This window comes from Cuculus canorus, chromosome 11 (assembly GCF_017976375.1).
Source record: "Cuculus canorus isolate bCucCan1 chromosome 11, bCucCan1.pri, whole genome shotgun sequence".
Classification (NCBI taxonomy): Eukaryota; Metazoa; Chordata; class Aves; order Cuculiformes; family Cuculidae; genus Cuculus; species Cuculus canorus.
This window is the reverse complement of record NC_071411.1, coordinates 7,097,513-7,120,642: the sequence shown is the minus strand read 5'-3', so window position 1 is coordinate 7,120,642 and position 23,130 is coordinate 7,097,513. Positions and strand designations below refer to the sequence as shown.

Genomic DNA, 23,130 nt, shown 5'->3' with positions numbered 1-23,130 from the left:
GTCAGATGGACTGCAAAACAGTCGGGGAGGAGACAAGAATCACAGGTGTGAATCTGAATCCTCCATACCATAAAGCAGCCTGGCTAAATGCTCTCAAATGTTAAAGCAGGCAAGCAGACCCTGAAAGCAAGACAGCTTCTTTCACACCAAAACTCTCTTCTTCCTTCTATGAAGACATCCACTCCTGAAAGCCAAGTCTCCTGCCTGAGACTGCAGCCCATGGAGACTGCTCCCATGCCCATGCATCCCACAATGCCTCCCACACACTTTCTGGCCAATTTGCTTTGCTTTCTGGGCGTTCTTGGCAATTTTCAGGTAAAACATCCAGCACCGTCAGCCAGGGAGGAGCTGGTCGCCTCAGCTCTGCATGGGGACTGGATGGCAGTCAGGTACACCTCCAGCTGTCCCACCCCTTTGGACAAAAGCTGCAGGGGCTGTGCAGCTCATGACACCAGTGCTGACAGTCACAATGCCTTTCAGAAAACACAGGCAGTGCTTTTCGCTTCCGCAACTCCCTCCTGCCTTGCAAATTAGAACATAGCAAATAGAAATGAGTCCAAATGATTCAGACCCCCTCTCTGAGCCTTACCTCCGTTAGGTAAAGGCTCTGCTCTAGCACAAGCAGCTCTCCTCTGACTCCCCACAGGAGCCATCAGGCTGCGGTTACAGGTACCATGCAGCCGCATTGTTTCTCTGTAAGGACTAACCTGCAGCACACACTGTCCCAAACGCCTTTTGAATGAACTAAGCCAAACCACACACTAAAGGACTGGGCAAGAGGGAGCTGAGTTGCCAGCTGCAGGCAGAGGAGACCTGGCAGAAGGCTGGGCTGGTTCAGGGGCTCTGGCCAGGCAGGGGCTCACAATGTGTCCCCGAAAGCTGGGGAACAGCAAATCACCATGAGGGATGAAGGTCAGTGAGCCAACACCCACGTCCTCCACACTCCCCTCCCTGAAGCCAACCCAGTTTCAGCTCCCAATTACTGACACAGCTCTGCACCCATCTGGGGTCCCTGCAGGCTGGGATCTCTCTCTGGGATAGAAGCCACGTGTCTCTCACCCTTTCACCACTGCAACAGAGCAATGGTTCCTCCAGACCATTTCCCACTATAGCTACTCCAGCAGTGAGGCCAGGCACAGGCACATTGCAGAACAGCCCTCAGACAACCAAGCAGGTTGTGACGGACCTCCTGCTGGGACAAGAGTGGCTTGGCTGGCCCCCAAGAAACCTCCCATGTGTCTGCAATGGAGACAAAGCACCCAAGCTTGGCTACCAGCAGCAATGAAATCCCAGCAAAGAGACCTCCACCACAGTACTGTCTCTTCATACACACATTAATCACATTCCCCTCAAAGTACAAACACCGAGCTATGCAGGCAACAGGCAAGACTGAGTCCAGGGACAGATCCATGTGGTCAAGTCCTGGTGAGAGTCATGACCAACACCAGGGACCAGGAGTCAAGCTAGCTCTGCTGAGCAGTGCTGAGCCTGGCGGCTTCTCTTCCCCAAGTGCAGCAGCAAGACGACAAATCTTTGCTTAAGCTACCGCACTAACGTCTTCTTTCAGCAGAGCCCTGCAGACACCACTTTCGTCCTGCACCTCCCCAGAGTTTGCACTTTGTGCTGCTGCCTGCATTCACCTCCAGGCCAAGCATACACTCATCAACAACATTTCCAGCCAGCAGCTCAACACAGAGAGTGTTCCAGGTCCTCGCAAACTGCGTGTCACCAAGAAAGAGCTCTGGCAGCACAGCATCCCCCTCCTGGCACTGCTGCCAAAGGCAGCAACTGGGGATGCTCCTCCTGCCCAAAGGCCCCGCAGCCCCAGGAGCACGGGAGGAGGGATGGAGCCAGAGCTCATCTTCAACAGCCTCTAAATGTCACTTGTGCCACCGAAGGACAAGGGAGAAGGGATCAGTGCTGGTGTTAGGCTGCAAATGAGCTTTCACAGTGTGAGTGACAGCAAACAAATTTTAAAAGGATTAAACACGAGGGAGAAGGGAGGGGTGAGCTCCACGCGGGTCTGGGCAGGCCAGGGCAGAGCCCAGCAGGGCAGCTGAGGAAACTGAGCAATGGTGGCTCCCAGGGGGGCTATTAACACCCTGGGTGGGTTTGCTTGTGGGCTCGGTGATCCCTGCGCAGGATTGCTGCACAGCAAGGGGCACACACACAGCTCACCAAGGGGCCGCAAAACACCTTCTCACTTAAGGACAAGGCAACCAGAGAGGGGAGATCAGGCAGAGCTGCCTGCAGGAGAGAGCTTAAGTGATAGAGCTGCAGGGAGCACAGAGAGATGCGGGATGGAGGGCGGGCAGGCATGGGGATGAGGCGGCTGCCAGCCACAGCTGGGGATGAACGGGACTGCAGGAGAGGAAGGAAAGTGCTAGTGGGGCTGGCAGGGGTGGTGGCAAGCAAGGGTGTGTGTGTGCAGTGGGACACAGAGAAGGTGTTAGCTCAATCCTGTCCGTGAAGTGGGATGTCTTGGTGTCAGGGGGAAGCAAGAGAGGCAGAGAGAAGAGGCAGGCAAGGCTCTGGCACGTCCGGGCCAGCTGGCTCTGGCCCAGGCAACTTTCTTCAGCTTTCCAAAGCCAATTTCCTTGGAAGTGCTCCTAAAGCCTGGTGGCTCCCCTGGGGTGGCTCTGGCATTGATCCTATCTGGAACAAACCCGAGCAGCAGCCACTCCATGCATCTAGGGGAAGCAGGGGGGAGTTCCCCTCGCACCCTAAACCCGCGTTACCTGCACGTGGGAGAGCAAATCCATCTGCAAGGAGCCAGGAAGGTCCCAGGGCAGGGCAGAAATGAGCAGCCCAGAAACAAAGCCTGCGCCAAGGCAAGCCATGCACTCACCGAGGTGTTCTGGCACTGGATGCTGGTGCTGTTGAAGCGCAGTGCGGTGACGCGGGTGGTGCTCCCAGGGATGTGGAAGATGCACTCGTAGTTGCGCTGGCCGGACTGTGGCTGGGGCAGGTTCTTAGCCGTCAGGGTGATGGGTTTCACCACACCCACGGGGATATAGATCTGGGTGGAGGGTAGGATCTGGGGGCAGTCCTGCAAGAGGAACAACAGGCAGCTGATGAGAAAGGAACACCACGCAGCATCCCCACAACCCTCCTTGGCTGGCAGGCTGAGCAACACACTGTGAAAATACCAGCCCGAGCACATGCTTGAGTAAATCCTTATGTGCAGCCAACTCCAAACCAGCAGCTCATGGCTGCTCTTACCAAAGCTCTGAAGACAGCCAAAGAGAGCACAAAGGAATCTGGTGTCAGAGTAGTGGGGTGTTCTGCACAGCTCAGGTTGATCCAGGTGGGAAGTGGGGAGAAGATACAGCTATGGGACCTGCAACCTGGCACTGTGATAGCAGCACAGGTTTGGGTGAAATGACTGGTAATGAGATGGGCTTTAAGGCCATCATTGCAGTCCGTAGGTTTCAGAGTTAATGCCCACTGGGCTGTATATTTTCAGGTTACCCTCTCAGCCCTCCTGTCCTCTTTCCTTCACAAGTGGGCAAAAGTCTTTTCCCCCTTTGACATTGCAACATTCTTCTGCAGTGTTGCAGAGAACGTTCTCTGCAACTGCTGCTGCTTCTGTCCACGGCCAGCTCAAAGCAGCATCACCTCAACCAGCCTGGCTGCAGGCTGCCCAGAGGACAGCACCTCTAGCAAGGGGGATGCTGGTGAGTTCAAGCTGGAAAAGCAAGAGCAGGGGGCTTGGCACCACCACGCCAGTCCCTCACACTCCCCAGGGAAGGAGCTGTCAGGAAGGCAAAGCACTCAACTTTTAATAGCCACTGTCTCTCAGCTGCTTCAGGGGAGCTGATGAGCCTTGTGTGCAAAGCCCAAGGGAGCAGAAGGGAGCAAAAATAAATGAGCTCAGGCAGCAAAACAGCTTCGCGGCTCCAGTGGGTGCCACTTCAGCAACAACAGCCTGATGTAATCCCACACTGGCCTTGCTGAGCCTGGTGGAGGTCTCACACCTATGGCAGCAACTCGTGGAAGCATCAGCTTTAAATAACGGCAAGAGGGAATAATGTGTGCTGAAATGCGCTGCTCCAAAAACAGAAAAGACAGCAGCAGCACCAAGGCTGGACACAGCTGCTCCGCTGCTCTCACAAGGCTGCTGACGGCCACAGTAGAGGCTGCAGGGGCAGCTCTCACCCCAAGGCTACCAACAGCCACACGTGGCCAACACTGCTCAGCTGCCTCCTGCCGCCCTGCAGCGAGCTGGGCTCAACCCTGCACAGCACTGGGCTTTATCTCAAGCCAGTAGGATTAATCTAACTTTCAAACAATGCAGATAAATGAAAAAAAAGAAATTGTATCAATTAACAAATATTGACAGAAACCCCCAATTCATTTCACTTTAAGTTTCCTGTTCTTTGCAAGTCTGTATTCCCCAAAAAGCATAATTTTTAAAGGAAGAAATTACTTATCCCCAAAATATCCTAAACAAAATGATAGCAGAGAGGAACAGCAGTGCCAGCATCAACCCAAAGATGGTGACAGGGCTGGGTCAGTCCGGGAACCCTTAGCACTGCTGTGACACCTCCCTACTCCGTATTTTGGCTGCTCCTCTGCAAATCTGGGCCGAAGCTGCTCTCTCTTTCAGAATCAGCTCGGGGATCATAGTGGGTAGACTCCGCATGTCCACTGCCATTTATAATGAGTGGTCCCTGCCACTGTAAGACAGACGCTCCTCATCAGTTCCTGGCTTAGAAGCGCTGACAGAGAGAGAAGCTCCTGCCTGCTTGATCCCCCTCTGCATTGCAGGGGGACCCCGCAGGTAGCGTACACCTTCCCCACAGGTCATGCACACACTCAGCAAGGATTAGTTCCCAGCTCACTCTCCAACACCTCCTCCTCCTCATTTTTCCATCAATACTGCTTCCAGCCCGGCAGAGGCAGTGGGTAAGTCCACACCACTCCAGCTGGGCTCACCACAGATGCTCGCAAGACTGGTGCACATGGAGCATGGCAGGCCCGTGCGTCCCCCTCGCCGTGCAGGCAGGCAGGCTCGTTTTGCTGACTCGCAGTTTGAGCAGAGTCCCCCTGCAACGTCACATGCTCAGCATCTGCCAGCAGAAGTGTCTCATCCAGCAAAAATGTCAGCCTGCGCCCCAACAGGAAGCACCTGGTGCTGGTGGGCGCCCAGGGTACCCGGAGGGGTGGGGGCACTGGGACAACTCATTTCCCCTATGAGCAATTCCAACCACTGACAAAACTCATCCAGGCACTGCCCCGCATTTGCATCCCTTGTGAATGCTATGCACAGCCCGGAGCTAGGAAGGGATGGCGCTAGAAGAAAAGCAAGACCCTGACAAATACACATTCCCAAACATTGTACAACTCAGATTTTCTCTTATGAAAGCCATTTTTCTAGCTGGGTAAGTACAAGACAAGGGTCCCCAGGTTTGGATGGAGAGGCAAGAACTCTAGAGTCACACTGCAAATGCTGCAATTTGGGTTTCTCCAGCAGCTCCCACTGGGAAGGCTGCAAGTACTATCAGCAGAGATGGAGGACCAAGGTGGTTTGGGGCTGGACTTAACCCTACCTTTGCAGGTCCCTCACAAAGTCTTCCAAGCCATTCCCAGTGGTAGCGAATGAAGAATGAACTCAAGCTGAACCAGCTCAGACTGACCAACACATTTGTCTCCTGCAGATAGGAGTTTTTCACCCTCCACGGCAGCTCTACATCAGCGGGTACTGTCACAGGAAAGCAGTTTTTTGGGATGGGAGGCTCCAGCATCCATCGCTGATCACCCCAAACCATGAGTGGGGAAAAGCAAACAGCAGCCTGTGCTGCTTCATCACCTTTTCCATGCACCCCGGCGGAAGCCACAGAGGAGGGCCATCTCTGAAGCCCAGGCTTCAAAGCCACCACAACTGGTGGGCAGGGACATCCTTCCCACTGCCGCATTCCCAGGCACATTTATGTGAGCGATGACTCCTACCCACATCCCGTTCCTGCCCCATCATCCCCAGAAATCCATGCAAGCATCTCTGGCATGCCCAGGACAGAGTGCCATGGGTCATTCTTTGTGTTTTCCTACAAAACAGCTGCTTTCCCAACCAGGAAACCATAGGGAACCACCCAGGGAAACCAGCAAAGATAGAGTTAAGCACTGCTGTTAACCCCCGTCCCTGCCTTTCCTGACCAGTGCCCACCACACTCCAGATAACACAGACCAAATTCTGCTTAAAATAACCCTTCCAGTTAGACGTCCTCCCACGAAGAGGATGAGGCTGCATGTCTACCACTAACTTGTCCAGTGGTGCCACGGGCTGGCACAGAGCCATCCCCTCCACCACCACATCCCTCTGCTAGGGACTGGGACAGCCAGGGATGGGGACAGGATGTCTCATTTCACCCTGGACACACAGCCCACAGCAGTGGCCGGTCGGAGGGTGTCTCACCATCCCACCAGGAACTGCTGTAGCCACACCAATGTGGAAGCAGGCGCTCCAAACCTCAAAGCAGGCTCTGTTCCAGGTCCCAATGTGGCCAAAAGGTCTGCTGAGGGACAGCCTGCCCATGCTCAGGAGTGGCACAAGTTCCCAAGCAGCTGGCCCATGGGAGAGCTGAGCATATCCCAAAGTCAACAGTCCTGATGGGTACAGCCAGACATTTTTGGGTTCGTCTGGCAGGGAAGGGGGAAGAGCCCTCAGCGAGGGGAATGGGCAGACAAGAGCCGCTGGGCTCCAGTGGTCTGAACACCACGTGTCATATTTGCAGAAGCAACACGGGGGCTGGCTGGAAGTGTGACCTCAAAAGCAGGCTTCTGGGATGCCTGGCAAGGGCCAATCCCTCACTAGATTTCTCCAGGGCATAAACTAGGAGAAAACAGCTTTTTCTCATCTTTTCACATTACTGAATCTCCCCTTGTGTGGGGCCACCAGGCTGGGCTCGTTCTGGCCAATACATCACACGCTCCAGCACCCATAAGCACGGTGCAACTCCCCTGCACTCGGATGATACCTCCAGGGAGGTGAGGAATGATGCCAAAGCCTGGAGTTTGGCCATTTCATGGAAGGGATCAAGGAAAACCATTGCTGCACCACTGAGAGGCATGAAGCACTGGCAGCAGGGCCACGGCACAGTGCAGGCAGCTGCACACTCGCTGACAGCGTAGGGGCAGGAGGGGCTGTTTGACAAGCAGAGTCTCGTTCCCAACACTTGTCTGTTGCCATGAAGAAATGGCAAGCGCCAACCCCACCTGCCCTTGTGCGGGAGTGATGATTGGGGTTTTCCAGCTCTCCCAATGCACTCAGCTGAGTGGCAGTTTCACTCAACTTCATGCTTGGAGTAAGGATCACAACGAGAGCTCAGCACAGCCCCATGCACGGCCAGACCTCCAGACCCAACCCAAGCTGCCAACGATGCCACCACAGGCTGGGGATGCCAGGACCTCCTGCAAGAACCCCGTCAGTGACAGGTTTTCCTGGTGGGTGACACGGATGCTGTGCAGGATGAACTCTTGCAAAAGAACATGTTTCTTAGCAAAGCATTTGAGTTGAAGAAGGTGTGAGATGCAGCAGAACAGTTTGTTTCACTGATTTCAACCTTCTCCTTTCTGAAAACAAGTTGTTCTGCAATGACAGTTCAAGCTTGCTCCCTTCAAAAACATCAAAGAAAAATTCTTTAGCGTCTCTGCCTTTGTTTTTCCCTTCATCCAGCCTAAAGTGTTCTCGGCTGCACCCAGCTTCCCAAACAGCCTCTCCATAGCAGCACTCTTCAGCCAACACACCATCTCCCCACTGGCATCAAGTCCCAGGAGTGCTTCCCACTCCTCCCTCACTGCTTCCCAGGCAGACCCAGCCCATGGGCAAGGCAGTGGGAAAGGTTTCCAAAGCAGTTTTCCCTCTTCTAAACCCTTCCCCATAGGGCAGAGAGCCACGACAGGACCAGGACAGGAGGGGTGGAGCCAACTCATGTCGCCTTACCTCAGAGAGCTTGACACGTCCCTCCAGGAAGGAGCAGTCAGCAGCGTTGTGGGTGCAGATGTGGCGGTACTTGCACCAGTGGCAGGGGAAGGAGCCGTTCACGCAGGACAGGCAGCTGCAGAGAGAGCAAAGCAGTCAGCGTTAGAGTAACAGCGAGGCAGGGTCCCACTGGGGCACTTCTCAGGACGCTTCAGCAGGACAGCATCTGTAGGCAATCCTGTATTTCTAGGTGGGAAGGACCCTCCATGCATAGGGGGAGGGCTGCGCACTGGCAGGTTGGGAGGGGAGACACCTGCACACCCTGGACACCCCTGGGTTCTGCCCATGGCAGGATGAGGGGAAATGGGCTTTCCGGCACCGCAAGGTTTGTGCCCCAGCCGGAGTGGCCACGCTCCCTCCTCCACTCCGCAAGCTGACTCTGCCCATCCCACTCCTGGGTGGAGGCCGCGCTCCAGACTTTGGGAGCTTTATTTGGGTTCGCTGAAAGGCAATTTTAGCAAAAGGCAGTAGAACAAGGGCTCTGCACCACAGGGGAACAAGGGAGAAAGGGCCAGATTAATGCACTCTCATTGAGAGGAAAATCATAACTGGTGAAAGGTTGGGTCAGATTAACATTTCGGGACTGTAGCGCCTTTCAGCCACTCACAATAGGTTGAGTGTGACCGCTTCCCTCAGTCCCCCTCATCCTCAGCTCTCCACGGCCGCGCGTGCGTGCATGTGTGTGCTTCCACCCCCTCCTTCCAGCCTGAGACGTTTCTGTCTCTCTCCTCAGCCTCCTCAACCTCCTCTCTGGGTTCTTTGTGCAGCAGGATCATGCATGTCCCCTCTCTCTGCTGCTCCTGGGGGATGCGCTCAGGCAACCAGAGAGGCCAGGAGCCCCACGCACCCCTCTGCACAAAGCAAACAAGTCCCAGGGACCTGGTGCCTCTGCCCCATGAAGGAGGGAACACACAGTGTCCCCTCTTTGTGCAACCATTCACACAAGCAGCACCACAACAGCCTGCCTCCTTGTTAACCCATGCCAAAATCACGCCCTCACAGCACCACAAGGCATCCCTGTTTGGAAGGATAAGGGATCCCACAGAGTGCCCCCATCCAGAGGGCGGCTTTCGTGGCCCTGGGCAGATAGAAGGAGCTGAGCCCTCCCCACCACACTGTCCCAGGGCAGCAGCAAAGTCACACATCAATGCACCATTCTTCAAGGGGCAAGTCTCCAGCTGCCCTCCTGAGGAGAAGTGGGGAGAGATGCTGAGGCATGAGCTTGAAGGCAAGAAAAATAATCAGCCTGGCTTTAAAAAAAAAGAAAAGAGGAAAAAAAAATGCAGCAGCACCGGTTTTCTCCCTAAAAGCCTCATACCTGCTCTCACTGATACAAGCATGAACAGGATCAGGCCCAAAGCATTTATATTTAGACAAAGGCAGAGTCTTGCCCTGCACACAGCCCTGGCAGGATGCAGGCAGCCCTGCCCAACCTGACGGCGCTCCTAAATCACATGCCACCTCTCTGTCTCTGCCCCCTGGGAAACAACGGGAAACACAGCATCATCATGCAAGGTGGCAGAAAGAAAATCTTCCTGGAGAGGGAGATCCTCGAGTGGCAAGGCCTGGCATCTCAAATCCCGCACCCTCCAGCAGACTTGTTACTTTGGAGGTGTGGGGATGGTGCACGAGGGAACCACAGCAAGAACGGGCAGCACACGGTGCAAATGCGTACCAAGAGCTTTTTAGGGCCACTGCTCCCTGCCCACCCTGGGGTTTCACACACCATTACATATACAGCAAGAGCTTCCCAAATCCATGCGTGCACACTAAGGAAATATTTAATTAAGCTGCTTGCAAAGGGGGCTGGAAGTCATTTCCATGTTTCGCTCACATTTTCACTTCCAAATGAACAGCCCTTTTAGCTTTACCCACAAATATGCTAATTGAGATGCTCCTTATGCAAATATATGCAATTTTATTTCAGCTGCAGAGATTCAACTTAAAAGCAGAGCCATAGCCTCCTATCTCTGGTTGCTTTGACAGAGGGAGGTGCAGAAGGTGGGGGGAGTGGGGGACACAAACAAAGTGAAAAGACAGCTCCTGGCCTCCAGATAAGGGCTCAGGCAGCTACGCGTGAGCAGACAAACCCAAGATGTGAAAGCAGCAGTGCAGGGAAAGCATGGGTTAATTGTCACAGAAGTAGAGCAACCACAGAGAGGTCACAGTAAGAGAGGAGCGTGGTCCAAGCAGTCTCAAGCCACGTGCCAGGGCATAACCACCAACCTTCCCATGAAATAACCAGCCCTCTGCAAAGGAGAGATTTTCCAGCCACTGGGTCTTTCAAAAAGGCTCCCCAGTCTCCTATCCACCACCTTGCAAGGCACCTCAAAGCAGTTAAGTGAAACACCTGGCACAGTCCTGCCCTGGGCACTTGGCCTCCAGAGCTGCCACTCCGCTCTGTAGTTCTTTGGGGCCAAAGTCAAATCTTGGGTATTTTGGGACCCTCCTCACCTGAGGGTCTCCTTTGCCATTTGACTATGACAGATCCCAGCCAGTCTCTTGGCCTCTCTCCATTTGCCAAAATACATGCATACACCTAAAGCATCTCAGGTTAGCCTCCACGTACACCCCGAGGTGCATGGCTCTCCTCCTCCTACTTCAGCCCTCGCAGCTGCTTCTAACTGAGCCGTTTCTAAAGCTCCATCCTCAGCGATGGTTTTCACATGCTGCCTTCTGCTGAGATTCTCCATCTACCATAAGGACATCAAACATTGCTCAAGGAGCATTCACAACCACACACACTACCCTCCACAGCATCTCCGCTACATTTAAAGCCTGTTTGGGTCAGCACCCCCAGCTGGCCAAAGACTCCGTAAAGTGATGAGCAAGTCAGTATCTGCATACCAGTAATGCAGTGAAACCCCACTTCCAGCTTACGTTGATCCTGCTGGCCTTGAAGTATCAGTTTGACTCCCCCAGCTCCCCGCAAGGCTGCCCAAAATCCAAGGCAGGAGCTGAGGCAGGGCTCTCCGGCTGCAGGTCGTATCCCCGGCATGTCCGTGTGCCACTGCTGTCTGTTCCTGGCACAGGAGCAGGTTGCTCGGCAGCATGACGCCATCTGTGCTGTCTCTCTCCTTCCCACGGTCAGGCACTCTTCCCTCATCACTTCTTGCCTAAGAGGCTTTCATCACTCCTGATAATTAGAGGGAGGCTCTTCTTCATGTGTTAAAGTCCCCCCCTCCTCAAAGCGTGCCGTGAGTGTGAGAAGCCCAGCCAGGCAGAAAACTGAGCCTGTGGGTGCAGCACAGACACGAACTTACAGCTTGCTCTCTCCCTGCCTCCTCCCCAGACAGGCCAGGGGTCAGGTGGAGAAGCCCAGGCTGGGCACGGAGAAGAGGGTCAGACCCACCAGCAGCGTCCCCTTCCCCACTAACATCGCTGCACAAGGGGAATGCCACCAGCCTCAGACTCGCACTTCAAGATATCGCACTTCACAAAGACTGCCACATCCCAAAACAAGTCTGGGCTTGCTGCCTGCCTGCCTGCCATCTCCCCCAGAAAGACCAGGCAGTGGGGCAGCTCTCCTCACCTTTGAGTGACCTGGGAGCAAAGCCAGAGCCTCCCCACAGCCTCCACTCTTGCCTCCAACTCACTGTGTGCTGACAATGCTCCCCTTCGCTTTCCAAATCAATCCCAAACTTACTGAGGCTGCACAAGGGAAACACCTGACATGGCTGCAGAAAAGCAGTGGTGCGGAGAGGGTGGCAGGACAACTGAGGAGCATCTCAGAGCTGGATGCATCGCCAGGGTGGATGCAGAGCCACAGGCATCACTGCAGGGTAAGACCAGACCCACGGGTGGCTTGGGGACCAGGTCCTCACGGGGCAAGCAGGCAGAGCTCTGCAGAAGTCACTTCTGGCCACTGTGGCAAGGTTGCAGCTATCTCCACACCTGATCTGAAGATGCTGCAGCTGATTGGAAGCACAAGAAGCAAGCAGAGCTGGATCTAGGCTCCTTGCTCACTCTCTCCCACGCTCCCAGTCCCAGGCACGCCATACACAGGGGAAGAGCCTGCTCCCTTCTCTGTTCTCCAGCCCAAAGGAGCCCAGAGCTCTTCAGCATGATGAGCTGGAGCAGGGAAGACAGAGAACAAAGCCAGTGTTCGCAGGGGTAAGATAAGCCTGAGCAGCAAACACGAGAGACAGGGATAAGAGCGCTGCACATGTGCATGCACGCACACTGGGGCTATTTCCACAGAGCAGCGCATTCCTGGAGGAAGGACCTGGAGCAAAGGACAGGGAGCAAGGATGGGGGCAAGTTCAACGGCATCAAGAGCAGAGCAGGGGAGTCCACTGAGAAGGGAAGTTATAAACATGGTGCTGATGGAAACAGCATTTGCGCACGCACAGCAGAGCCTGCCTGCGAGGGCCTCGACTGCTCCTCAGACCTCCTCTTGGCAAGGAGAAAGCACCCTTAGCGAACAATCAGCTCCAGCACAGCCTGCATCTGGAGCACCAGCTGTAAGGGGTGAGGGGCTGAGCTGAGGTGCTTTGGGCTTTTTATCCATCTCTCTGCCCCAGGAAGGGAAATCCTGAACAGCAGCAGCAAAAGGGGATCCGTGCCCCCCAAACTTCTACACAGACCTATGGGCAGCCCCACCCTTCCCAACTGCTGCCTAGATTCAAAGCCAGGAGAGCCACTGGGTGGGAGATCAGCTCTCACCTTCCTCCATCCTCACTCCACTTCTGCCTTTTGTTTTGTGCTATCTCAACATTTCTCACCGCTGCTCGGTTTTGCAAAGGGCCTTACTCTCAAGAGAGGGGTTGGGCACACAAACCCACTGCAGGGTGGTCCAGGGCATCTGCCATCACACTGTCTGGAGGACACAGAATCAGGCCCTGGTTTTTAAGATGGCCAGAAACACGTAACTCATTTTGAAATACCGTCACTCACCTCCCCTCACTAAAACACAAAACAGACCACACCAGTCCTCCTTCTTCACAATAAAAGTGACATAAACCAGGTTATGCTGAGTGGTCTCTAAGGCCATCCTACAGGATTTCCCACCTGCCCCAATCCAGGAACAAGCAGAGATCTGTTACCGCCTTGCAGCTCAGCTGTGCTAACTCAGATACACTCACTCAACTGCTTGCAGCCATCTGTCCATGCCTTTGAAAAGAAAGCGTCTGTAAGCATCTGGAAAAGAGCAGCTCTGGGCCAGTGGAGAAGCAGCCAGTCCACGGCTGGCAGTCCGAAGGCGCGGGCAGCCCAGGACATGGCCAGCCAGAAGGCTGAAGCGAGGAGCCCAGCAAAACAAGGGTTGGCATTGTCCCATGGGCGTGTCACCAGGTGCCTCAGCTCAGTCCCTGGGGCCATGCATTAAAATCCCATTTAGTTAATGGAGGCTTAGAGGGAAAGCCTGATCTGTGAGACAAGGCATTGCCGGAATCACATCTCTCTGGCCAGGAGGAGCTACAGCCACTCAGCATGTCTGCCCCTTGCTCCAGCCTCGGAGAAATTCAACACTACACTACTGGTGGGACCCAGTTGTCTCAACCCTCTCTGCAGGGAGGCACAACCTGGTGGCCAGCACCTTCACAACCACCTCCTAGATAGGAGGCACAGCACAGTCATGCACCAGCACGGGTTTCCTGGTTGCTCAGCTGCCCCTTCTCAGCGTACAACCCCTGAAGTGATTTTCCCCTTTCCCCTGCGCCACCACCTGCATTTTCGCTTGCCCTTTGCAATGGCTGGTTGTGGTCCTGGGCTTGTCTCTCCCCATCAGCCGAGGCAGTCTGGCGATGCACTGGGCTTGCCTTTTTCCCTATCCATTTGCCAGTCTCCTCCCTGGAGCAGCACTCTCCAAAAAGCCAAACCACATCAGGAGTTAGACCAGAGTTTCCAGAGGAGAAACCCAGAGACCAAACATGCATATAGTAGGAAGAAGCATATCCTGGTATTCCCTGGAATTGCTCACTGCCCTTCCAGGAGGATTCCCTGCTCACCCACCTCGCCAGCAAGCACGGGCTCTGCCAGAGGCAGCCAAAGAGCTTGGTGTTATATCTTTATCTTGAAAGGGGACTCATTTTCCCACAAATGCTTTGAAGTGGGAGTTTAATACTGACGAAGACGACTTCAACATCTGCCTGCGCACGCGCTGGACACGGGCTGATTCATTAGATGATCAAAGGCACTGAGCAGTCTTTAAATGCCTGCGCTTGATCAGTATCCCATAGGAAACCCCCAAGGGAACCCATCCCAGTCCCTGCCATTGGGTTTTCCATCCTGCCCTCCACCACAGGAACCACAGCCCGTCACCAGGAGCTGAGCCTGTGCAGGCAGCGCTGCGCTCCCCCATCCGACAGGCTGGCAGGGACCCTCAGCCACCCACATCTCCCTTCGCAACGGACCCATCTTTCTGAATCAGCCTCCAGGTTTCCACTGCCTCATTCAAAGCACCTCTCACATCTCAGCCAGAAACATCCACTGCCTGATGCCCAAGCTTTCAGAAGAAAGATGCCCAAAAGATCCTGCTGCCTAGAAACACCCGCCTAACCCCACAGGAGCCCTGAAGCTGCTGGGGTGTGGTACACCAAGCTGGGACCCCCAGAAGCTTGCCCAGACGACCCTGCTGGAGCAAAGAATGGAGCCTCAGAAAGGATGAGAGTCCCAGATCAGATATCCCAGGTACCGCACACAAAGAACTACCCCAGGAACTACCCTGGTCTGCAACAGGGTCAGTTCCATCGCATCAGTTGACACTATAAAATCCTATAATAACAGACAAGAGAGTAACAGTGCTCTACCTGGAAGGCATACCCTCAGCCGGGACCACCACAAGCCAAACATACAGGCAGCAGAACCTCCTCTGTACTTCTCTTTCTCTGTAGGAGAAGGGATTAGACACATCTTCCCTTCTACAGCCCCTCCCAGGACCAGGCTGGTTCCAGCAGCTCTTTAAAAACACACAGGAAGAAGAGTTTTGCAAGATGGTGAGAAACAAGAGAGCCAGGATGCTCGTGCAGTGGCAGGGTCAGCCCCATGGTATGTAAAAGGGCTTTAGCGGCATGAGTTGTTGATGTTTTTCCAGGCATCTGCTGAAAATAAGAAGAGTCAGACTCTCCTGTGTACACGGTGGAGCCATTGTTGGCTTCCCCGGAGCTACCCCAGCTGACACCAGCCAAGAGCTGCCTTATAATCCTCCAACCTCTCCACAGCCACCTGAAAAATCTCACCTAAACATTTCATCCTCAGCTGAGAAATTACTTGACACACAGGCCTCTGGCTTCCAACCTAAGCAAAGCTGCCCAAATATAAAAAGAAAACGTAATGCACAACGATCAGAGATGTCCACAGGAAAAACATTAGCCTTGTGGAAAAGCATATTGTTCCTAATACAGAATTTATCAGGCTGACATATAGATTTTCCTCCACAAAATATGAAACCTGGATCTGAAAGGCTATTAACTCTGAAGAGATCCATTAAAGACGCCTGTCTGCAAATGGTATTTAAAAGTATTGCATCATCCTAGGTATTGTCATGCTCTTTGGCTATGACTCCACTACAGGTCACACAGTTAAAACTGCCTCCAAACCCTAAAATTCTTGACATATAGAAATTAATAATAATGTTCACCAGCCTAGAATACGGACTTTTCTATCAGCTCCGACCGGAGCCTATAAATATTAATGCATCCATAATTAGCCTTTTTAAATAATGCATCCAAAATTAAACATCAACGCAGTAATAAATCAGTCAGGGCTCTTTGTTGTAGGCTTGTTTGGTGGGGGGGTGTTTTTTTTAATCTCCCGTGTCAGGAACATAAAATAAAATGCCAATTCCCTCACCACCTCTTCCCACTGGACCAAAATGCTGGAGCCCCGATTGGATGGAATCCGATACCATTTGTACTTAAAAGTCTTCTTTCTGTCATTTAGAAAAATAAAAGTCACATCTGCTTTTTGATTTGCAAAATAATGACATGCAGCCAGCCCGAGCCAAAGCTGAGCTAATGTTATTGAAACCACACAACGTGAAGGGAGACAAAGCTCATCTCAGGAGTCAAGGTGAGGGAGAAAGTCAAGTTTGCAAACTCTCCTCCCTTACCAGCACAGAGATCCCAGGAGCCAAGACCTGCTCCTAATGCAAAGAGGGGGCAGGGCAGAACTCCCTGTGATGCACAAGGTTTGCAAGGGCTCTCCTCTGATGCATCCCCCTCGGAGTACCCAGACGAGGTTCTCACATCTCACCTGCTTTTTTCCTGATCAAAGAGAAAACCCAGCTCATTTGCCAAAAAGGCTTTGGAGGAGCCATCTGCAGCAGATCTCTCTGAGCCAGCCTAGACACTCTGCAGAAAGTCATCCAAAAGAGATCGCTCTGCATTTGCTTATCTATAATTACTGATCAGCTGGAGCACCACCATCCACGGGAGGTTTCTGGCAGGGTAATGAAATCGCTCGCATTCTTGAGCTACAGATTCTTTGCCCAAACACACCCCAGCATCTCCTCTGATGTTCCCACAGCACAGCCATCGCCCTACCGCTCAAGCACGACGTCCACAGCACCTCATCGGAAGCTCACTGCTAGAGGCTTTAGACGCCCTGCTTAGACAGCACATGAATAATCGACATCTCCTCTATTTTATCACATGCATATCTCAAATTGCCTAAAAACCCGTATGAAGAGCAGATTTCAAGGCAGCCTGACAAGAAAGCCAATTCACAATTACTTCCAGTTAGAAAATTCTTGGGTAAACGCCCCAGGACATGCATCATGTTCCATCCCATGTTGCTGTAACTTTCCAGCCTGCTTTCCAGCAAGCCTGGGAAGCAGGTACCTTCACAGGAAAACACAGGCTTCTCCTTTTGCATCGCCAAGTCACTCCTATTAACTGTTTCCAGGAATAACAAAATGCTTGGCATTTTTGGTCACATGGATTGCTACAGTCTGCAATGCAGTAAACTCGTTTCTCATTCCAAAGCTTTGCCAAACCCAAAGCTCTGTTTTTAAGTGAGGTTCTGCCCTGATGCTACACGTTCCCACATGCTCAAACCAATTGTGGGTGCTCTGGTCACTGTCCCAGTTAAAAAGGGCAAAAGGAGGAGGTTTCTCACTGCAAACACCACTATATTTGACTGCCCTTTCCACTTGCAACATCAGCACCCACAAAGCTGACACTTCTCTCTCCCAGTCTCATCTTGCCCCACCAGTCTGTTCCCAGAGCACCCTCACAAAGCCCAAGACACTTACGACTGATGGACACTGCAGTTGTAGAAAACAAAATCCACAGAAGCAAACTTCTTCCCTGTCTCCTTAGATTTCAGGTAGAGCTTCACCACTCGTTTGTCTCCTGGGAGAGAAACAGGCAGTAAATGGCATCAGAAATGACATAGTGCAGAGCCCAGCATTCACCCCAAGACTTGTGATAGGCTAGAGGGAGCTGGGCATCACCATTCAGCCCAGTTAAGTAACAAAATCCCCCGAATCTGGCAATAAGAGAGCGTTCACCCACCCCTATTCAACCATCAAACAAGTCAACAGAGCCCAAGTACAGCTCTGAGCCCCTACAGCTAAGTGCAACCTGCTGGCATGGAGGCAAGCGCCTTGAGTTTTTCTGGTGGTACAGAAAGGGAGACTAATAGTTCTGGGGCCAGCAGAACGTCCTAGAGCCCATGGATGCCCAGGACTGCTAAACAGACCATGACAGTGTCAGCACATAGCTGTGCCCATGGCTTGGAGGAAAGTAAGGACCAGTTCCCCATGAGCAGCAACGTCCTTCCCACTTGGGTTCTGCTCAGAAGCCAGGGAACACTGTCACGAGAGGACTGCCCTCCTCCACATGGTTTGTCTCAGGCTTTCTTCCCACCCCAGGACACAAGCTCACCGCGGCCTCTGGTGATGGGGATGACATCCTTGGCAGAGGGAGAGCTGCAGTAAATCTTCCCATCTTCGATGCGGCTCTCGGACTCAGTGAAGTCTTCAAAGGAGCAGTTGACTCCCGCCGAGAGGTCTGGGACATTCCAGGCCTGCAAAACCAACTGGGGAGGAGAGACAAGAGCATCAACACAGAAAACTTGCAAAAAAGACTCCTCTGTGTCTGCTATGCATAAACCCGGTCAACAGAAAATATCAGGGGTGCAATCACTTCTCCACCACCCACATGTGGTGGGGAGATTTGCTCTGGGCTTTTGCAAGCAAAACAGACCTTCCTGCTCAGGAAAGTAAAGAGGTTTTAAACAGGTTAAATGACAGAATGACTCACAGCCTCCCATCCTCTGCCCTTGCTATACCACAAGCCATTATGCCTCACCTCTATAGAGACCAAGTACAGTGTCGGGCTAAGGAGCGTCTCACGGAAAAGCATCCGTGCCAGCAGAGCCAAGGAAGGGAGGAATCCACCTCTTCCTTCACGATGTCATTCCCAGGGTCAGCAGTTCCCACTTTACAAAACATTTGCCTTATTTCTAATTTGAATTTTTCACAGCTTCCAGCCATTAGTTCTTGTTATGCTTTTCCTTGATAGATTAAAAAGCCCTTTAGTCCCTGATATTTCCTCCTTGTAAAGGCACTTATACTCTGTAATCAAGTCACCTCTTAATCTTCTTTTTGATAAGCTAAGCAGATTGAGCTCTGGAAGTCTCTCACTGCAAGGCATTTTCTCCAGACTTCAACTCATTTACATGATGTTTACGGGAGGTTTTCAGCCTCCCCCTTTAAAAGCTGGACTCCAGCCCGAGCGCAGCATCCCACGCTGACCAAACCAGACCTCCATGCAGCATCCTGACACGGGTCAGGGAGATAACCACCCGCAGAGGGGAAAATGCTGCTCAGCTCCTGACTTCGCATGAGGAGCATCGAGAGCCCTGCAGTGAGAGCTCAGTCCTGGCACTGCTTTCCAGGACACCAGAACAAATGCCTGTTTTTCCCCACCCTATCTAATGCTGGAGTGGGCAATATAAAACCCTACTTTCTCTGCTAAACCAGCCCTACCCAGATCCAACTGCTCTGCAGGGAGATCTCACCTCATATCACCCCACCAGTCTCAGCATCCCAGCAGCTCCCACCTGCAATCATCTTGCATTTATTTCCACATTACCAGCGAATGTTAGGCCTTGCAGAAGCACTTTGCAAACCATTTCCATCTGGTGACAATTCCCCTCTGATGAGGACTTTTTGAGATCTGTCACGGAGCCAGTTCTTAATCCACTTAACACGTGCTTTATCAATATTGTATAATGCTAATTTTTAATCAGAACGCTGTGTTGTACCAAGTCAAATGCCTTGTAGAAGCCTAAAGACATCACATCCCCACAGTCCCTCTTCTAACTCAAGTCATAATTTCATCAAAGAACAAAATGTGGTTTGACATAAACCATGTTGACTGGCATTAATTATATCCCATCCTTAATTTTTTATCAGTTGTATCCTATGACCATCTTTTTTTCCTTTAGTTCTTCCAAATCTGATGTTAAACTAAGCAGACTCTATTTCGTCCTTTCTGTATCTGGGCAAATCTTCTCTGTTTCCTGGGCTTTTCTCAACATTCACTTATTTATTACAAAGTCATATTATTACAAATATTTGCAGGCCATGCAACTCCTCAGCCAATTCTTTTAGGACTCCTGAGTGCCAGATATTTAGATCTGGCAGTTTTCAAAACTTTATTGCTAGTGTACACTGTTTTGTATTCTCTTCACAGTGCTAATGGCCTGGAAAATACTTCAGGGAAGTCCATCATCCTTTCTGCCTCCACAGAGAGAGCAGCAGTTGTGCATCAAAGGCTCATCCCAAAATATGTACTGCAGGCCAAGGTCAGAGACAGGCTATTGAGCTAGATGGATTGCTGGCCTACAAATGGCAGGTCTGATGCTGTTGTTTGTATTATGGAGAAATATTTATTGCTTGGTTATGTCTTTTCTAAATAATCATCAACTGTTTTATTATCTCCATCAATAGGCCAGACCTCATCAGTGCCCTGCACTTTGCTATGTTTTATTTGTCTTGGACTTCTCTTCCCTCTTCTCCCTATTTGTTGTATACTCATTGTATTTTTAATCGTGACCTCCCCAGCCATCAGGAGGTGTCTGGGAAGGAACGCACAGGCCAGAGAAGTGGCTTACCGGGACTTCCGACATGGTGACCGAGATGTTCTTTGGCTGGACGGTGAGCTGGACGCACTGCCGCAGGTCGGAGGCAAAGCGTTGGGGCTCATCTGCCCGCTCACACCGGTCCTTGCGCGAGCATCTAGAGGAGGATTAAGCCACCATAGTGAGGAGAATCTCCAGGGGTCCTGTGCAGCTCTTGACTGATAATATGGCAAACAAACCCTTCGGCACAGACAGGGACTTTGGGTGCCCAAGGAGCTCTGTCTTCCCCTGGTGCCTGACTGGAGACATCCAGAGTCTCTTATCTTCAGTTTTTCTTATTGGCATATGATCCCAAACCTGAGAGCCCACGGGCAGGATTAGAAGGGCCCTGCAGGCAGCTTTGCCACACACGGGTGCTCATGAGCACTGCGGGAAGGCATGGCAAACCCCTTGGACCACTCCACTCTCCCCGCATCTCCGGGCCAAAGTTGGGGAGGGATGTCCCAAAGGAGACCAGTGGTGGGGATGGACATGGTTTGCCAACCGTGGCTTGCTGCCGTGGCCCCAGGGCCAAGCCTGCGGTACTTACATGTTGTGGAGGACACACCAGCCACAGTGGGGGTCCCGGGAACCCAGGCACAGCTCACAGCTCTCATACTGCTCGCAGCTCTCCACCGGCACCCGTGTTACCTGCAGGGAACAGGCAGGGAGTGAAGGGGGATGGGCTGCGTGCTCCCCTGCTGTGCCCACACCTACACCCCACAGAGATGGGACCCAGCAGAGACTCACCCTGGTCCATCAGAGAGAAAGCAGCGGCAAGGAGCAGGCTGAGCCCCCACCATCACCCACTCTTCTTCTAGGCAGCACATTTGCAGTCAACACCTCCACCCTAGGGAGGCTTTTACCCCAACTAAGCTCCTTCCACCATTGCATTTTTGTAGCATTTGCAGGAGTGGGCTGTGCTGGCTCAGCCCCATGCTGGCTTCCAGCACCAGTGAGGCACCTCACAGCCCTGCTCTGAAAGGGTTACCGGTCCTTTATTAATTGCTCCTCCCAATTTGATTAAAATCCCCTCATTCTCCAAGCCCTTCGAGCTCTGTTACAACTGTTCATTTAATTACTTTCCACCAGCACTCAGATAACACCAAGCTGTAGTAGGGAAGAGAGTGAGTTTTATTAAGGAGAGGAGAGCAGAAGAAGGGGGGGATAGGAAGGGGATGCATGGAGATGCCTACTCACCTGCTGCATCGAGCAGCTGCCCATGCCTGCCTCAGTTTCCCCAATACTCCCACATCGGGCAAGACTCACTCATTAGCTAAAATTATCCAACCTCTCTAGTTAAGACTACAATCGGGGTGCCCACCCTCTTCCCAGTCCAGCAGAGGATGGGCTCAGCACGCTGCCTATGGGGCTAAGACTGACACCCTTTGATTTGCACAGTGATGAGGATACCTGTAGCATTCCCATTTATTTGTCCCCAACATCACTTCAGGCAGGCGGTGGTGAGGAAGTTGGCAGTAGGTCCCCCCCCCGACAGACCCCTCACAGGTGCATGACAGCTCCCAGCAACTGTGGTGGGAGATCCCCAGTCTAACTCAGCATAAAACCCATGCCCACAACCACATCTTCCCTGCAGAGGTGAGGCTTAACTGATCCAGGCCAAGGACAGAAACAGAGTCTAAACCCAGTTTCTACCTCGCTTGGAAAGCCATGAGTTTCCTGCAGCAGAGCAGAAAACAGAGACAGGCACTGGCAGGGAAAGGACTCTGCTGTCCGCATAGGGCTGTCTAGACAAATGCATGGCCCTACTCCAGCATCCCTCCCTCCCCCAAGCCCCGAGGCTGGCAGCCAGGAGTCCTATTATGCTCCAAACTTCACTGCAGTCCACCTTATGCACACCTCTCCTGGGAAGAGGAGTGGAGATGCTGTGAGAGACAGGCATAACACGTCTCAGCACGGCTGCCCCATGTCACCCCACTAGACACAGCACACATCCCCACTGACACCGGATCCAAAAACTGCCACCACTGTGGCATTAACTTTTTTCACCCACTCCAGTGCAGCCAAAGGACAAAAGAATTCACACCATCTAGCTCTCCTGCAGGTCACAGAGGATGTAAATGTTCACAAAGCTAACCAAAACTTCATAACGCGAGCTCCAACCGCACTGCCAGGATGGCAGCACCAGAGCCAGATCAGGTTTGTATCTCTGGTTGGCTCAGCATGAGCAGAAGCAGGGATCGAGGGGTGCATGCCGTTTTCCCTCTGCCCCAAGGTGCCAAAACTGCTGCCCCAGAATACCGAAAGCCATTTGGAGCAAGGAGCTTCTGCTAACCTGCAAACATCTGACTCAGGAGGGGATGGCCAGAGCAGTGAGGAGGCTTATGGCCAGCCCCCCACAGCAAGGAAGCGTCAGGCAGCCCTCTGTCCCTGGGGACCACAGGGATTTCAAGCAGCTGCTCCTAACAATTAATGTCTGGGGCACGACCCTGCTGAGCAGAGGAGCAGCAGGGCCACATAGTTAGTGCCTCAGGGCAGTGTTTTTGCAGAGGAACAGGGAGGAGCTGGCGTCATTCCCTGGGACAGGAGTCCCCAGGCAGCCGGGACCCCAGGAAGCAAAGGCCAGGCCCCATCGGAGAGCTAAAAGGCTTTGCAGCACATGGGACTGCAATGTGGGCTAACGACTCAGGAGAGCCAAAGGGCCGCCATTCCCTTCCCTTACCTGTTTCTCAGTCATGGCATAGATGTGCTGGCGGTCAGGGCTCAGTACGAGGTCTCGCAGGATGGAGCTGCCCTCATGGGCCACAACATTCTCATACTGCAGTGCTTGGTGTTTCTTCTCAGCCGATAAGTCCACCAGGATCTGTGGGGACAGCAAGGAGAGGTGAGCACGGTCCCACATGCACCTTAGCCCCTACTCAGGGAGCGGAATGGGGAACATGACCTGTTAGGGATGTCATCCTTCTGTCCCACGCCAGTGCGGCCATGCCACAGCCACCACAGCACAGCAAAGCAGCAGCCACCCTGCAAACACCCCAACTCTTTCCAGGGGACCAGATGAAATGTTTTCTTCCCTTTTCACATTTGTCCCATGGTCATGCTGACAGCATTCACCACTC

The 23,130-nt window shown here is 52.8% G+C and overlaps 1 protein-coding gene across 2 annotated transcripts in view; it reads right to left on the bottom strand.

Annotated features, from left to right (window-relative positions):
- The window catches only part of PLXNA1 (plexin A1), a 122,429-nt gene that overhangs the window by 47,302 nt on the left and 51,997 nt on the right, over window positions 1-23,130 (bottom strand). For both annotated transcript variants that reach the window (XM_054076375.1, XM_054076374.1), the window contains exons 4-10: window positions 22,734-22,874; window positions 20,601-20,701; window positions 20,045-20,168; window positions 17,809-17,962; window positions 17,175-17,274; window positions 7,943-8,057; window positions 2,849-3,049 (exon numbers count right to left, since the gene is read on the bottom strand). In XM_054076375.1, coding sequence (XP_053932350.1) covers window positions 2,849-3,049; window positions 7,943-8,057; window positions 17,175-17,274; window positions 17,809-17,962; window positions 20,045-20,168; window positions 20,601-20,701; window positions 22,734-22,874 — 936 coding nt within the window. The remainder of the gene's footprint in view (window positions 1-2,848; window positions 3,050-7,942; window positions 8,058-17,174; window positions 17,275-17,808; window positions 17,963-20,044; window positions 20,169-20,600; window positions 20,702-22,733; window positions 22,875-23,130) is intronic.